The following is a 16,623-nucleotide window of genomic DNA, read 5'->3' on the forward strand; positions in this document are numbered from 1 at the left end:
TGGTGGTTTGACTCTACCCAGAGGTGCCTTGGGAAAAAGGTTTGCTGATTTGCTTCTTAAAAAATCAGCCATTAACTACCAGCAATGACTGCCCTGGCAGGAACACAACACACAGACCCTGATAGAGCAGGAGAAAAGTGAGGTGCAGAACTAAATTCTAGTAAAAAGACCAGACTTAATGGTCTGACTGTGACTGGAGGAACCCCAGAAGACATGGCCCTCGGACTCTCTGTTAACCCAGAACTAAAACCATTCCTGAAGCCAACTCTTCAGACAAAGAATAGACTAGATTATAAGACAGGAAATGATACTTGTGAAGAGTGTGCTTCTTAGTTCAAGTAGGTACACGAGACTAAATGGGCAGCTCCTGTCCGGAGGTGAGATGAGGAGGGAGAGGGGGCAGGAGCTGGTTGAATGGACGTGGGAAATCCAGGGCGGAAAGGAGGAAAATGCGGTCACATTATAGGGATAACAACTAGGGTCTATATAAATTTTTGTATGAGAAACTAACTTGACCGGTAAACTTTCACCTAAAGTACACACACACACACAAAGCCAGACATTGAAAACCCTGTGGAGCACAGTTCTACTCTGACACATAAAAAAAATAGACTTATATATATTCATGCACACACAGACATATGTACACACTTACGTATATATACGTACACACATTTTATACATACACACACATGCCTACATACAACATCCACATATAAAATGTATGTTGTTGTTAGCTGCTGTCATGTTGGCCACTGACTTACCGGGACCCCACACATGACACTGTTGTGATCCATAGCGTTTTCAGTGACTGATTTTCAGAAGCAGATCGCCAGGCCTTCCTTCCTAGTCTGTCTCAGTTCAGAAACTCCACTGAAACCTGTTCAGCATCACAGCAACATGCAGGCCTCCACTGATAGATGGGTGGGGTCTACGCATGAGGTACATTGGCTAGGAATCAAACCCAGGTCTCCCGGCTGGAAAGCAAGACTTCTACCACTGAGGTACCACTATATTTTGATGCATTTCCTTTCAGTCTTCATAGGAGGTTGTATGGGAGGTGAATAGGAGGAGTAAGAAGGGAAAGGTAATTGGCTTTAGACGTTTAACCTATTTGCTGGAATATTCTGATTCCAAAGACCTCCACCCAAGGAAATTCCACTATACAATGCTCTATATTCTACAAGTGCTCAGCAATTTTTATAATGAATGAATGAATGAAATAGACAAATTAAGGCTAGTATCCAAGGCTTCATGCTCCTTAGGGAGGAGCCCCAGAGGGTTTTCGGGAGAGCAATGATGAGGCCACATCCTTAGCAGGAGAGGAGCCTCCAGCATGCTTGTCCAGCACCTCTCAAACGCGTTATGTGCTTGAAAAATAGCCTTTTGGATAAGGAGTGTCAAAAGCCACGAGGTAATTAAAAATATATCACTTTGTCCGCTCCTTAGAAGGCACTGTAAGGCGGCTTTAGTGACAGTCATATAATAATGTTCAAGTGGGTGGCATATTGTGATTAGGCTCCCAAAGCTCCAAGCAAAAAGGCTAATTGCCACTTAGGGCCACTGGAGATGGACCACAGAATGGTAAGTGGAACATTTGATCTTTTAAGTTCAGGGTGCCAAGGTTTCATTCAAAACTCAGAAGAGCTTACAGGGGCTTCTGAGAGAGAGGAGTCCATGACTTTACGTGGAGGTCTCGAGTCAATTTCAAAACCATAGTTTTTCATACAAAATGCTTTCATAATAATCCCAAGACTCAGAAATCCGTAACGTACTGCCCTCTCAAATGCCTCCATGTTCACTTGTAAATTTCCTTCCAAACTCTAAGTGCCAGTCACCTGAAAGGCTGCTTTTTGTGCTGTGCATCTCCTGTAACTGAGGAGCGCTGGAGATGCCAGGCTTCCCACTGCGACTGGAATCCAGCAGAGGTCCAGGGGTGCGGACCACCCCAGCTGCCCACAGAAAGCTGGACTCCCTGGGGGTGGCCCTTTACAGACCCAGGGAGGGTCTTGTTTCCTTCCACGTTATAACTGAAAATTATTTCAAAGCATTTAAGGATAATATGGAAAGAGAAATGCTGTCTTGAAGGGAATAAGTCGTAATGGGTGATGTGACCGTGGGCGGGGCCCTGCCTCTGTCTGGTCCTCAATTTCTTGATCAGCAAAATGAGCTGCTTGACCCCCACCCCGCAAGCTTCTGTTTTCTCATCTTTAAGACCGCAACTGGTTTTAAAGCCCTGTCAGCCTTATAAAGTTTTTGTGAGATCCAAATACTGTCACATCCTCATTAAAGAAATCTCCATTTTTTAAGACTTTGATCAAATGTCCTCTCCTCCATTACACCCCCCCTTTCTTACTTTAGGAGTCCCTGGGTGGCACAAATGGTTAGGCGCTGGACTACTAGCCAAAAGGTTGGCAGTTTGAACCCATGCAGAGGCTCCTCGAGAGACTGGCCTGACAGTCTGCTGCCAAAAGGTCACAACCTTGGAAACACTGTGGAGCAGTTCTACTCTGCACACATGTGGTTGCCATGAGTCGGAATTGACTCAATGGCAACTAACAACAACAACAAGCTTGCACCAACTACACACTCACACCTACCCCTTTGCAGGTGGTGGATCCCCAGGGGCCATGTTTATTTGTGACGCTGCCCCCCGGTGCTGACACAGATGAGCTAATCAAACTCACTTTCCTTTGGAGTATTCGTCTGAAGGAGGTGTCCTTTAGGAGCCGTACTTGAGAGAGGGTGTCTGTGGGCTCTGGCTCCTGAACCCTGCCGCTGCCCTAGATTCTGCCTCCTGAGTCCTGAGGGTTTACCTCATCCTCAGATTCTGTGAGTTTCCTTCCGGCAAATTCCTTTTTTTTTTTTTTGCTTAAGCTAACCTAGAGTCGATTTCAGTTATTGGTAACAAAAGGAAACTTTACTAATTTAATGTGAAAACACCTTTCAGACTGTAAAGTGCTATAAAATGGGCAGAAATGAGGTATTTGGCTTGGTCTTAGATGATCATTCCATCTCTTCCGCCTTTCAATTCCTGGTTATAAACAACCTCCAGAAATCTTGATGGAATTGTTACAATGTCCTGCTTTGTGTGGCACAGTTCCGCTTTTTATAACCAGTGGAAGGTACGTGAATGACTGAGGAAATGAGCAGAGGACCAGGGGACCCATGTATAATTATAGAGAAACTGTAGAGTGCTTTCCTGCCTTTGTGAATGACCCTAAATTTAAAGTGGCTTGATACAGATTCAGGTAAGGAGTTAAATCTGCAGTGATTCACCAAAGATTCTGAATTACCTTGTCAACTACTGCATCAGTAGCTTAGAGTTAAAAGAATGTATAGGGGGTGACCATGGGGAGATCCTTCCTGCCCTTTCTGCCTCCCTGGTTTTGGGGCTTGGTCAGTCTAGGGACCCTGTTCAAGGGAAAGACGTAATGTTGCTCTCTTCAGGCTGGAGGTGGGACCGAGTTCAGCTGCAATGCTCCAGCTCAGATTTGATTGTGGCTGGGGCCAAAGTGGCAGGAGAGGAGGGGCTGTGTCACGGATTGAATTGTATACCCCAAAGATGTGTATCAGTTTGGCTAGGCCATGATTCCCAGTATTGTGTGATTGTCCACCATTTTGTCATCTGGTGTGATTTTCATATGTGTTGTAAATCCTATCACTATGACGTTAATGAGACGAATTAACAGCAATTATGTTGATGAGATCTACAAGATTAGATTGTGTCTTAAACCAATCTCTTTTGATATATAAAAGAGAGAAGTGAACAGAGAGACAGGGGGACCTCATACCACCAAGAAAGCAGTGCTGAGAGCAGAGCACGTCCTTTGGACCTGAGGTTTTTCTGCGCAGAGAAACTCCTAGATCTGGAAATTGATGTCAGGGACCTTCTCCCAGAGCTGACAGAGTAAGAGGGCCTTCCGCTGGAGCTGACACTCTGAATTTGGACTTCTAGCCTGCTAGACTGTGAGAGAATAAACTTCTGTTTGTTAAAGCCATCCACTTGTGGTATTTCTGTTACAGCAGCACTAGATGATTAATATAGGCTGAGAGACAGTCAGATTCAGGACATATTTTAAAGTCAAAACCGAAAGGATTTTCTAATGGATGGAATATGGGCATGAGAGAATGCAGGACAATTCCAAGATTTTCGGCCTGAGCACATAGAATCGCCATTTATTAAGGTGGGCAGAGTTTCTGAATACTCAGGTTTAAGGAAGAAGTTCAGGAGTTCCTTTCTGTACAAGTCTGAGTGTTTAAAATCCAAGCGGACTCTCAACAAAGTGGTTAAGAGAACCAACCAGTTGCTGATGAGTCCATTCCGACTCATGGCTTCCCTGTGTGTGTCTGGGTAGAACTGCTCCATAGAGTTTTCAAGGCTGTTACCTTCCAGAAGTGGACCACCGGGCTTTTCTTTTCCAGGTGCCACTGAGTGAACTCAATCCTCCAACCTTTTGATTAGCAGCTGAGTGCTTAACCGTCTACACCACCCAGGGACACTGTGGTTAAGAGAGAACTGGGCTAAAGATATAAATTAGCGAGTCATCAGTTTATAGAGTATTTCAAGCCAGGAGATAGGGTAGGAGCACCAAGGGAGTGGGTATAGATGGAGAGTAGTCCATTTCACTCAGCATAATGTTTTCAAGGCCTATCCCTGTTGTAGCATGTTTTAGAACTTCCATTATGGTTGAATAATATCCCATTGTATGTGTATACCACATTTTTGCAGAGCCATTCATCTGTCAATGGACATTTGGATTGTTTCCACCTTTTGGTGATTATGAATGTACTGCTATCAATGCTGGTGTACAAGTATCTGTTTGAGTTGCTGCCGTCAATTCTTTTGGGTATATATGGGTGCTTTTGAACCACCTGTAACATCTCTTTGTTAGGGCCCCAGTGACACCGCTAATGCAGGTGATTCACTGCATCTTCTTCTTGCCGTCCTCATTCACTTGGATATTTAATTGGCATATCAAGCTTAACATGTTCAAAACTGAACAACGCTCCCCCTACCATCTACAACCTGCCCTCCTCCAGTATACCTTGTCTCGTTAATGCCATCTTCACTCTTCCATTTGTCAGTCCAAAAACCTTGCAGCCACCCGTTAGTCCCCTCTTTTTCTCTTCCCACACAATCTCCTAGGCTCTACCTTCAAAATCTGCCCCCTCTTCACCATCAACACTGCCACCATCATGGTATAAGTCACCATCATCTGTTGTCTGGATTATTGCAATAGTACTCTAATTGCTCTCCCTATTTCCACCTGCTTCAGTCTATTCTCCATCCACACAGCAGCCACAGAATTCTTTTAAACTCTAAGTCAGATCTGCTCCAACTGTCCAATATCTTACCATCTTACTGTCAATAAAATCCAAAGTCTTTACGATGGCCTAAAAGGCCTTACACGATCTGGGCCCACTGCTGTCCTTCTAACCTCACCTCCTTCCCTATCCCCTTTACTCACGCCTCACTAGATACAGTAACCCCTTACTGTTCCTTAGACCAGCCAGCCTTGTGCCTGCCTCAGGGCCTTTGCACTTGCGGTTCCCATTGTGTGGAATGTTTCCTCACTTCATTTAAGTCTCTGCTCTGATGTTGTCAGATCACAGAGACCTGAGTACCCTATATGAAATACTACCCTCATAACTACTCATTCTCCTTACCCTGTTTTATTTTTCTCTTCCTTTTTTTTCTTTTATCACCACAGCCTTATGCATTTATTTGTTATTTGTTTTTCCCCTACTGGAATGCAAGCTCTGTGAGCCAAGCAGTGATTTGAGGGTGACCTTTATTTTTTCCTATTTAATAACACAGTTACCCTTCTCCCAAGAGAAGGGAACCCCAACAGAATGCAATGAAATACATACACAATTTTTAATCTGCAGCCTTCTATAGTTGCTGTAGTAACCGAAGTGGTTTCTATTTGCAATTGCTGTAGATATTGGCAGTCCTCACGTATTATGGAAAATGATTTAGTTTGTATCTTTTAGAGAATTGATTGAGTTCATGCTGGGTATGTTCTTCTGGCTTTATATCCTTAAGCTCACTATGTTGTAAAAAATGAATCTTGAATGAGAGTTAGCAATGTCTGGAAAGAAAAATAGTAACAATGACACAAAAACCCACGGAGAAAACAAATGCTTTTCCTGAGTCTGGCAATAGCTTTCTGACTTGTGCTTTTCATTCCCAGCCCAAGTGTACACAGAGAAGGGTTAGAGGAGATAATTTCCAAGGTCGTTTCTAACACTGTCATTTGGACTCTAGAAGTTTAAGCACCAAAGAGGTTCTCAAGCAACAGCATGTGTATAATTACCATAACGCCCACTTTTCCCTTTGGGGGGCTGGGAAGAAGGGCAGGAAGGTGGAACCAGTTGAAAGTTAATGAGGACGGTTCAGAAGATGCGTACAGTTCGTACAAGACCAAATCAAAATGTCCTTATAAAGTCTACACAGGGCGTCTCTGTGTAAGGCTGGCCGTCTGCTAACACTGCTTGGTTTAACCCTCAACCTGTGAGCCCCGAGTCGGAAGTTCTGGGTCAGAACCGCCACTTTTCTACTCGCTAACCTTGGCCGGAAAGGCAGTAACTAATCTTGGTTCAAATGTCTCATCTGTAAAATGGAGGTAGTAATAAATAGGTCATAAATATCGTGACAGTTAAATGAAATACTCTGCATAAGAGGGTTTCGGAAGCTTTCAAATGGTTCTATTTATCTTTAAGTCTCTTTACATTCGGCCTCTGGGTGCTCTTAAAGAAATGCATGTAAGTTGTGTCCTAGACAACGATCTATTCGTCACCTGACTGGGGTTGGTCGAGGGACCTGGCATTTAATAACAGAAGCATTTTCAGCAGGAGCAGTAGGAGTGCAGCTCCTGTTCTCTCATGGCCGATGCTGGAATGAAGACGGAGCAGCCTCATGACCCAAGGCCCATGTATAAGAGAAGAATGAACTGTGGGAGTTAGTTTTTCATCTTTGAAGGGCGTGGGCTTCGTGAGGAAAAAGAACACTCAGCCAGGAATTGCAAGAAGGTCAAAAGGAGCTCCAGAGCTGGAAGAACACAGGCAGCCATGTTCTATGCAGACTTTTCATTATTCCCCAGAAAGGTAGAGGTACTTGTTGGAAGCCCAGCATCCCTACTGGGAAATCTAAAAAATTGCCTTCTGAATCATATATATATATATATATATATAAAATAACAGCAATACAAATATAGAAAATTTCCACTACGTATAATTTCTACAAACTGTTTTTGTGTAACTCTTGACATAATAATAATTTTAGTGTCATAGGGGAAAGAAACCATGCAGATTTTCCTTTCCCCATGGAGATAAAGGAAGCGTTTTTCCCTTTGGTTACATTTCGAAGGATTGGTGACCTTCAGATGTTGGGACTACAGTGCAGCTCACCATGGTATGAGCACATGATACGCATTCACTTTCGAGTCTTCTTGCCTTTGTTCTCACTGTCCTCTGTCGGGAATGCCCTTTTTCCAGTCTGTACTTGGGAAAATTCTATTTCTTTTTCCAAGGCTAGCTCAAGACCTTCCTTTGTTTCAGAGTGAAATTGTTCCTCCTTTTTTTTTTTGGATATCCAGAGTTCCTTATTTATACTATCCTTAGAGGAGTTATTCCCCCTGGAGGGTGAGTTCTTCAAGGGTAGGGACCCCACCTCAGTCGTCTTTGTTTCTCTCTAGCACATAGAACAGTTACTGACTCATGATGGGGGCTCAGTAACTATCTAATCAATTGAACCAGAGCAGTTACGCAGAATAGTAGATTTAAAAACTGGTATGGCCAAAGATTCTATAGAAGAATCTTGATCAATAGGGAGAAAATGTGGGACAGATTTTCAAATTTTCATGTGATCCAGGCATCCCGTAGCCTTGGAGCCTGTGTGAACCCATGAAATTATTGCCCTGAGATAATCTTTAAGCCTTAATCCAAAATCATCTCTTGAAGTCATCTTAAAACCAAAAAGTAGTTTAGCTTAACTAGTAAAGAATGTCTGCCTTGAGCATTGTGCCCATTAAGAACTATCTATGTGGGATCAAACTGTCAATAGCAACTTAAAAGATTAGATAGGAGCTTCGGGACAGTGAGTTCATGTTAAAGACGGAGGAACAACTCAGAAAAGGAAGGAGAGAATGGTTGCACAACTTGAAGGATGTAATCAATGTCACTAAATGGTACATGTAGAAATCGTTGAATTGGTGTATGTTCTGCCATGTATATTCTCAACAACAACAGCAATGGAGATGAGTTATTAAAGAAGAACCTGATATGGCGTTATAAAAGTCCAATTTGAAATAACTTTTTTGATTCAGATCAATGCCTATACAGAAACATAGTTTACAGCTCCCCTCTGGGAGTCCCCAAACGGTCATTTAGCCATTTAATCATAAAATGAAAGAAATGTCAGAACATGGGGAGGGCAGAGATATTTGTCTTGTTTTCTTCACACCTGTATCTGCAGCACCTAGAACCACTCATATATTATAGTCGGCACTCAAGAAACATTTACTAATTAACAAATTAGGCATTTAGCCCAAAACCTCATTTTATATATGGGAAAACTAAGGACCAAAAGGCAAAATCACTGACCAGCAGTTAATAGTTCAGAAATTCCCTCAAAGAAGGAATCAGAATGACAGCTCTGATTCGCTGTGTGTCCTGCGACAATGTTCATTTGGAAGCAAGGTGTCTGGAGGTGAGGGAGACTTCAAGGAAAGGGGCTCTCTTCTATAAGTGGCTTAGTTTCCTAGTGTGGCCCTACTGGGAAATACCACAAGTAGGTGGACTTAAAGAACAGAAATATATCGTCTCACAGTTTTGGAGGCTACAAGTCAGAATTCAGGACATAGGCCCTAGGGGAAGGTCCCTTCTTGTCAGTAGCCCTGGGCGTTTCTTGGCTTTTCTTAGCTTGTAGATGGATTCCCACATGGTCTCTTCCCCCTGTGTGTGTCTGTTCTGGTCTTTTATGAGATACCATGAGGAGCCCTCATGACATAGTGGTTAAGAGCTTGGCTGCTAACCAAAAGGTTGATAGTTCGAATCCACCAGCTGTTCCTTGAAACCCTATGGGGCAGTTCTACTTTATCCTATAGGGTCACTATGAGTCAGAATCCACTCATTGACAATGGGTTTTCTATTCCAGTATGACTTCGTTAACATAACGAAAGAAATCCCTATTTCCAAGCAAAGATATACTTACAGGTACAGGGTTAGGACTTCAGCATAAATTTTGGGGGGACCCTATCCAATTCATAACAAAAAGCAAGCAAGCCTAGAGAAGCTACCCTGCTTTCCCCCACTTCCCATGAATTGATAATGAATCTTGACCACATTTAGAGTTTTAAGGGTTTCTGCGTGAATGTTCCATTCTGTCTCCTTGCCTGGCCATTGGGAGTTTAGGGTCAAAATTGAAGTTCAAAGTTTGAGAGTGTCAAATTAGCCAATGTTTCATACTAACTCAGTATACATTGTTCAGACCTGCCTCCTTGCACATACCTAAAACACATGTGCATTTTAGAACTACAGTGTATGTATTTGATGTCTGAGACTTTATAAAATTTTGTCTGATATGCCGTGGCCAAAGAGTTGCTTAAGAAGAAATAAATAGGCAACAGCCTTAAATAGTCTTTTTGCAACTCAAGAAAGGACATTGTCAGTTCTAGGATTTGTAACCTCTTCATATGTGATTCCCTGGGTGGCACAAACAGCTAATGTACTCGGTTGCTAACCAAAAAGTTGGAAGTTCAAGTCTACCTGAAGGGTCCTCGGAAGAAAGCCCTGGCAGTGTTCTTCTGAAAAATCAGCCATTGAGAACCCTGTGCACAGATCTACTCTGACACACATGGGGTCACCATGAGTTAGAGTTGCCTTAATGGCAATTGGTTTAACCTCTTAGTGTGGCAGATGAGTAAAAGATGGGCCACGGAGGAGAGTCTGGGAACAGGTCCTTTGGAAAGTATCATCCTGTGCTTCATTTATTTCTTTTGACTTGACCTGCACACTTTATACACTAAGCTTCGCTGCCTAACTGGTATTTAATACACGCGTTCTAACCTCGTCATTTGTTACTCACCATGGGCACAATTAGGAAACCATGGATCTATGGGTTTTTCTCTGCTGAAAGATGATAAAACACAAAACCATGTTAATAGTGAGCATGCTAAATGGTCTTTCTAGAGAAGTTTCACTTTTCTTTGCGAAAGGCCTTTGTAATAGGACTATGTGAGCTTTCAGGGACAGGCTTTAACGTAGGGTTCTGAGGAGACCCTTAGCAAGTTTGTACCATGAAGGGATTCAGGAGGAAGAGGAGGAAGAATGGGTGGATGTCACCTACTCGTATACCGGGGCGGCTTGTCTTCACTTGCCCCTGCCTTCCATTACATGTGGGCCTGCAGGGAACAGCAGTCTTAGCCTAAGAACCCAGTCTGACACCTTTTAATGCCTGCGGAACTATGCCAAATCTGGCAGCTGTGAAGATTGTAAATAGTGGGTTGATACGCAGCTAGGGGCAGAACTTTCTTACTTCCAACCTTGGTACAGGGAAGAGCGAAAAAGACTATTAAAAGATGGCCTTAATATTCTAAGAAATGAAGTTGAGTGGCTGATAAAAAATACATATCTTTTCATATAATTGGTTCCCCCCAAGAAGGAAAAATTCTTGATTTTTCTGTTGTAAGTCATCAGTAAGTCAACCATGTGTGAAATGGGAAAGTCAGCTCAAGGTCAGCTCCTGGTCAGCACTTTCCAGCCCCAGAGGTGTAATTTATAGCCCTCTGATGAGTACCCTGTGTCCATAATTGGATGCTATGGCTTAAGAAGGATGGGATGGACCAGATTCAGCCTTTTTCCATGTCACTGCTTTTCAGAGAGGGTGTCGAATCTGCAGACCTTTTCCTCTGCCACCACAGAAAAATTATATTTGTCTCTGAGACTTTTGTACAGAGTTGGTGAACTAAAAATCTATTGGGATGGAAACCAAGTGGGCTACACGGTGCTAAGATCGGAGGTTACAAGGGAAAGAATGACTTCTCTCCGTCCTTGAGGAGTTCTTGGCAGGTAGAGACCCCCCGCCCCGATCCGGTTTTCGGGATTTAGGGTGGAATTCAGTATTTTACCCAGAATATTTATTTATGTACATACATATTAATTCATCTATTCACTCATTCTTTTGAGTGAACAACAAACCCAGTTAGTTTGATTAGAGACAGTGTATATTCAGCACTTTCAGTATCTAATACTAGTGGATGCTCCAAAAACCAAAAAAGCTGAACCCACTGCTGTGGAATCAATTCCAACTCATAATGACCCTATAGGACAGAGGAGAACTACCCCATAGGGTGTCCATGGCTGTAATTTTTATGAAAGCAGAGTGCCACATCTCTCTCCCATGGAGCAGCTGATGGGTTAGCAGCTTTCACTTAGCAGCTGAGCTCTTAACCACTGCGCTGCCAGCACTCCTTAGTAGATGCTCCAGACAGCAGTTATTACCTCTGTCACTACTACTCTATGTCGACAGGGTGTCAGGCTCAGGTTATACTAGAATGAGTTGTGTGTGGCCCCAGGTCTGTCAGGAGCTTGCAGTTAAGGTGGAAGGGTCAGAATAGGAAACAAATAAATGATCGCACCTGTGTCTTTGTGATTATTATATTCTTAGCATTTTAAGCTCTTCATTCCCTGCCTTACCATGCACATGTCACCTGGTCTTATTTTTATATTGGCATTGACCTGCATTCAGCCACCACACTCGGGGTCCTAAAGCAGCATTGGTGAGCCTCCTGTGCCCAGTGTCATGTTGAGTGCATCCTAAAAAGGCAGATGTTGGAGCCTTCCCGAGACTCATTGAGGGAGGATTTTTGGATAGGTGATTCTTACTCACACCAAAGGTTGAGAATTGCTGGCCGAGGAAAGTCTGTCTCTAATAGCAAGCCATCTACCATTCAAGTTCACAGGCCGTGGTGTGCTGGAACTGCAGGGGTGGAGGAAGAAAACGTCAGGAGGTGCTCCACTCCCAGCCAGAGCTTCGTTGCCATGTTTCTCCCTCCCCAGAGGGTGCTCCCAGGACTTTGGGGGAAATAGAAAGGGTATAAACTAACATATGGAAATCAGTAGCCAGTCATAAGGCATAATGGTAGGGAAAACGCTGTATACAATGGCAATTAAACAAAACAGTTTTCCTGGAGCTGACCTGTACGTCAGAGTAGAACTGTGCTCCGTGCGGTTTTCAGGGGCTGATTTTTTGGAAGCTAATCGCCAGGCCTTTCTTCTGAGGTGTCTCTGGATGGACCTGAACAGCCAATCTTTTTGTTAGCAGCTGAGCCCATTAACTGTTTCCGCCATGCAGGGAATCTACAATTGTAATAAAGAAGATTAAATAGGAATAAACTTAGCAAGAATTATGCAAAACCGATCGAGCAAAACTTTAAAAACATCCTGAAAGACACAAAAGCAAACTTGAACAAATGGAAAGACATCTTCTGTTCTTGGATAACATGGGTCGACATCATAAAGATGTCACTCCTCCCTGTGTAAATGTATATATTTAACTCAATACAAATAAAAAATACATATTTTTATGAAGCTGGACAAGTTGATACTAAAATTCATATGGAAAAAAATGCAAGAATAACTAGAAAAACAAAAAAGAAAATTATGAGAGAGTTAGCCCTAAAAAGCAAACAAAAAAAACCCAAACCCGTTGGTGTCAAGTTGATTCCAACTCATAAGGACCCTCTAGGACAGAGCAGAGCTGCCCTATGGGGTTTCCAAGGAGCGGCTGGTGGATTCAAACTGTCCACCCTTTGGTTAGTAGCTAAACTTAACCACCGTGCCACCAGGGCTCCAGCATATATCACAGATAAAGAATATATGTGTGTGTGTATTTATATATGTTCTAAAAAATTGAGAAAGAAAGCACAGTAGAAAAAAAAATGGAAAAAACATTAATAGATCATTTGAAAAAACTTTTATAAAAACAGCCCTTAAACATATGAAAATATACTCAGCCACACTCTTAGAGAAATGCAAATTAAAATGTACTGAGATACCATTTCTCACTATCCAATTGATGAAAATTAAAAAGTATGACAACCCTGCTTTAGGCATGGCTGTGAGAAAACAGGAGCTCTCGTACATTGCTGGTGGGAATACAGATGAGTGTGATCCTTTTGAAGGAGGATTTTGCGATATTTCACACAATTACATATGTACTTAACCTTTTGACCCAGAAATCCAAGTTCTAGGAATCAACCCTAAAAACGCATATTCAATAATGCGAAACTACGTATGCACAAGGTTATTCATCGCAACAATGTTTATAATTGCAGAATGTAGGAAACAACCCAAATGGCCCTACAAAGAAAAGTGGATGAATAAGCTATGAGACATGCACACAGGAAGGGCTATGTAACTGTGTGAAAGACTGAGGAAGACAATGAACAGATGAGCAGAGATTTCCAGGATATATTGTAAAGCAAAAAAAGCAAAGTGAAAGAAAAGGGAAAACTCAGGAAAGATGAACCTGAAATCATTTGAGATTGGTTACCTATAAGGGGTGGGGTGGGGGAAGATTGGGATGAGGTAGAAGGGATGGAGGAGAGAGGCTTCTCTGAGTAATCCCTTTTTATAGTATAATTCTTTTTTTTTCACTTTTATTGTGCTTTAGGTGAAAGTTTACAGCACAGATTTTTAGTTTTTTATTCTAAAATTTTATACACAAATTGTTTTTGTGATGTCGGTTGCGATCCCTGCAATATGTCTACATTCTTCCCCTTTCCCTTTCCACCCTGGTTCTCCATGTCCGTTCATCCAGTTTTCCTGTCCCCTCCTGCCTTCTCATCTTTTGCTTTTGGGCAGGTGTTGCCTGTTTGGTGTAGTTACTTGACTGAACTAAAAAGCATGTCCCTCACACGTGTTATTGTTTCTTTTATAGCTCTGTCGAATCTTTGGCTGAAAGGTGGACTTGGGGAGTGGGTTAATTTCTGAGTTAGCAGGGTGTCCAGGGGCCATAGTCTCGGGGGTTCCTCCAGTCTCTGTCAGACCAATAAGCCTGTTTCTTGTTTTTTTTTTTCTGAATTTGAATTTTGTTCTGTATCTTTCTCCCGCTGTGTCTGGGACAGTTTATTGTGATCCCTGTCAGAGTGGTCGATGGTGAGAGTCAGGCACCATCTAGTTCTGGGCTCAGGCTAGTGGAGGCTGTGGTTCATGTCATCCCTTAATCCTTTGGACTAATATTTTCCTTGTATCTTTGGTTTTCTTCTTTTTTGCTTCGAATGGAATGGGACCCATAGATGTATCTTAGATGGCTACTTGCAAGCTTTTAAGACCTCAGGCACTACTCACCAAAGTAGGATGTAGAACATTTTCTTTATGAACTATATTATGTCAGTTGACCTAGGTGTCCCCCAAGACCATGGTCCCCAGCCTTCCACCCCAGTAGGAAGACAATGAACAGATAAGCAGTGATTTCTAGGAGATACATATATAAATAGCTCTGAGAATATTTTTTCACGTGTAATAAAAATGCCCAATAAATATAAGAAAATAATAATTAGAGAAATGCAAATTCAAATGACAATGAGACTTCATTGTTTTTGCCCACCAAGTTCTCAAAACTTAAAAAAATTAATAAAATCAAGTATTCTTCAGGATATAAGGAAATGGACATTGTACTGTTGATGGGAGTAAAAATTGAGAAATCCTTTTTATAGGGCAATATAAATTTCTCTCATAGTTTCGAAGTATGAAGTACCTAAATATGTCCTATGTAAAAATATTGGGCTCATGTATGTTCTAGGAACCCATCCTATAGAAATTGTTGTTGTTGGTGGTGGTATATGTTGTTGAGTCAATCCTGACTCACAGTGACCGTGTGTGATGGAGTAGAACTTCCCCCATAGAGTTTGCCCAGCTTTAGTATTTATGGGAGTAGATGGGCAGATCTTTCCTCCCATGGAGAGGCTATAGGGTTTGAACCACCGAACTTCTGTTTAGCAGCTGAGCACTTAACAATTGTGTCATTAGGGTTCCTCATATAAAACCCAGTTATTTTGATATAAAACCTATTAGGGTCTTTGTAGCAGAGTTTGTAATAGCAAGAAATTGGAAACGATTTTAATATCTGTTAGTAGGGGATTGGCTCTGTACATCCTGAAATGCAGTGTTCTCTAAGACAGATCATTAAATGAGAAAAACAGGTTGTACAACTGTGTGTAAAATGTGGTTCCATTACTGGAAATAAGCAAGCACACAATTGTGTGTGTGTGTGTGTTGTACATGACACAAATACTGTAATTGTACACAACAAACTGCAATTAGGGTTACTTCTGAGGTGTGTGCAAAAAGGAATGAAAGGAGATTTAAAACATACTTCCTTATTGTTTGCCTTTCACATCCACAATGTATTCATATATATCTTGTTAAATAAAAGCAACAAAAATGTCCTTTGTACTGGGTAAATCTGGCCAAGGATTGGGTCTGTCCCGGGCTGTAAATCACTGAGGACAAAGATGGCGGTAGAGAAGTGAGAATTCTACAAAAGAAAATTGTAACGTTGACTTGGGACTTTGCATTGGTTTGTATTTGGAAACGTTTTTGCTAAGTTGTGGAAACCCTCACCCCGTTCTCCTGTCTTCTTCTTTCAGTTGGTAGCAGCGATCGTGTTTATCAGCTTTGGCGTGGTGGCAGCATTTTGTTGTGCTATAGTCGATGGTGTGTTTGCTGCTCGACATATAGTGAGTACTATTTTAAATCAGTTTTCCCATCTGAATTTTGTTCGCAACTGCTTTCCTGTATTTAAAAAAAAACCCACATTAAAAATAAAATACCATTTGCAGAACTCAGCTCAGAGATCTTTACCATTCTTCTCTCCACTTGTGTTTGCCAGCCATTGCCTTTCCTTCTTTTACTATTCCCCAGCTCCTGCAAGATTGAAGCCCCCTCCCCACCCCACCCCCACACACACACGCACACGCGCACATACACGCACACACAATACACACCAGCACCATGAAATCAGTTAAAATCAAGTTTCTTCAATTTCCCAAATGCTTGCAAGAAGCTGCTAATCCTTTCTTTTTGGTCCAGCAACATCACATGCGTTCAGGGAGCTGTCCCTAGGTCTCTCTTTAAACTTAACAAAATACATCCCTGGACATTCACTGATTCATGCATGACTTTCCAAGTTTTTATAGTTCAAATATGTCTTTCTTAAAATATTATGGTGGGATTTTCTAGCATGACTCTGCAGCTTGTCAAAGTCCTTTTTTATCTACTTTATTTAATAATGTTGAAGCTAAACCCCTCCATGCCAAAAAACCTCATTGCTGTCTAGTTGGTTCCAACTCATAGAGACTCTGTGGGACAGAGTAGAACTGCCCTGTAGAGTTTTCAAGGCTGTAATCTTGGCGAAAGCAGACTGCCACATCTTTCTGCCCCGGAACGGCTGAGGGGTTTGAACCACCAACGTTTTGGTTAGCAGCTGAGCATTTAACCACTATGCCACCAAAAAACCAAACCAAACCCATTGCTGCTGAGTCAATTCCAACTCACAGAGACCCTGTAGGACAGAGCAGAACTGCCCTATAGGGTTTCCAAGGAGTGGCTGATGGA

The 16,623-nt window shown here is 42.2% G+C and overlaps 1 protein-coding gene across 2 annotated transcripts in view; it reads left to right on the forward strand.

Moving 5' to 3' along the window:
• Positions 1-16,623, forward strand: part of TMEM255B (transmembrane protein 255B) — a 123,879-nt gene that overhangs the window by 43,195 nt on the left and 64,061 nt on the right. For both annotated transcript variants that reach the window (XM_049856251.1, XM_049856252.1), the window contains exon 4: positions 15,657-15,746. In XM_049856251.1, the coding sequence (XP_049712208.1) occupies positions 15,657-15,746 (90 nt within the window). The remainder of the gene's footprint in view (positions 1-15,656; positions 15,747-16,623) is intronic.

This window comes from Elephas maximus, chromosome 17, assembly GCF_024166365.1.
Source record: "Elephas maximus indicus isolate mEleMax1 chromosome 17, mEleMax1 primary haplotype, whole genome shotgun sequence".
In the NCBI taxonomy this organism is placed as follows: domain Eukaryota; kingdom Metazoa; phylum Chordata; class Mammalia; order Proboscidea; family Elephantidae; genus Elephas; species Elephas maximus.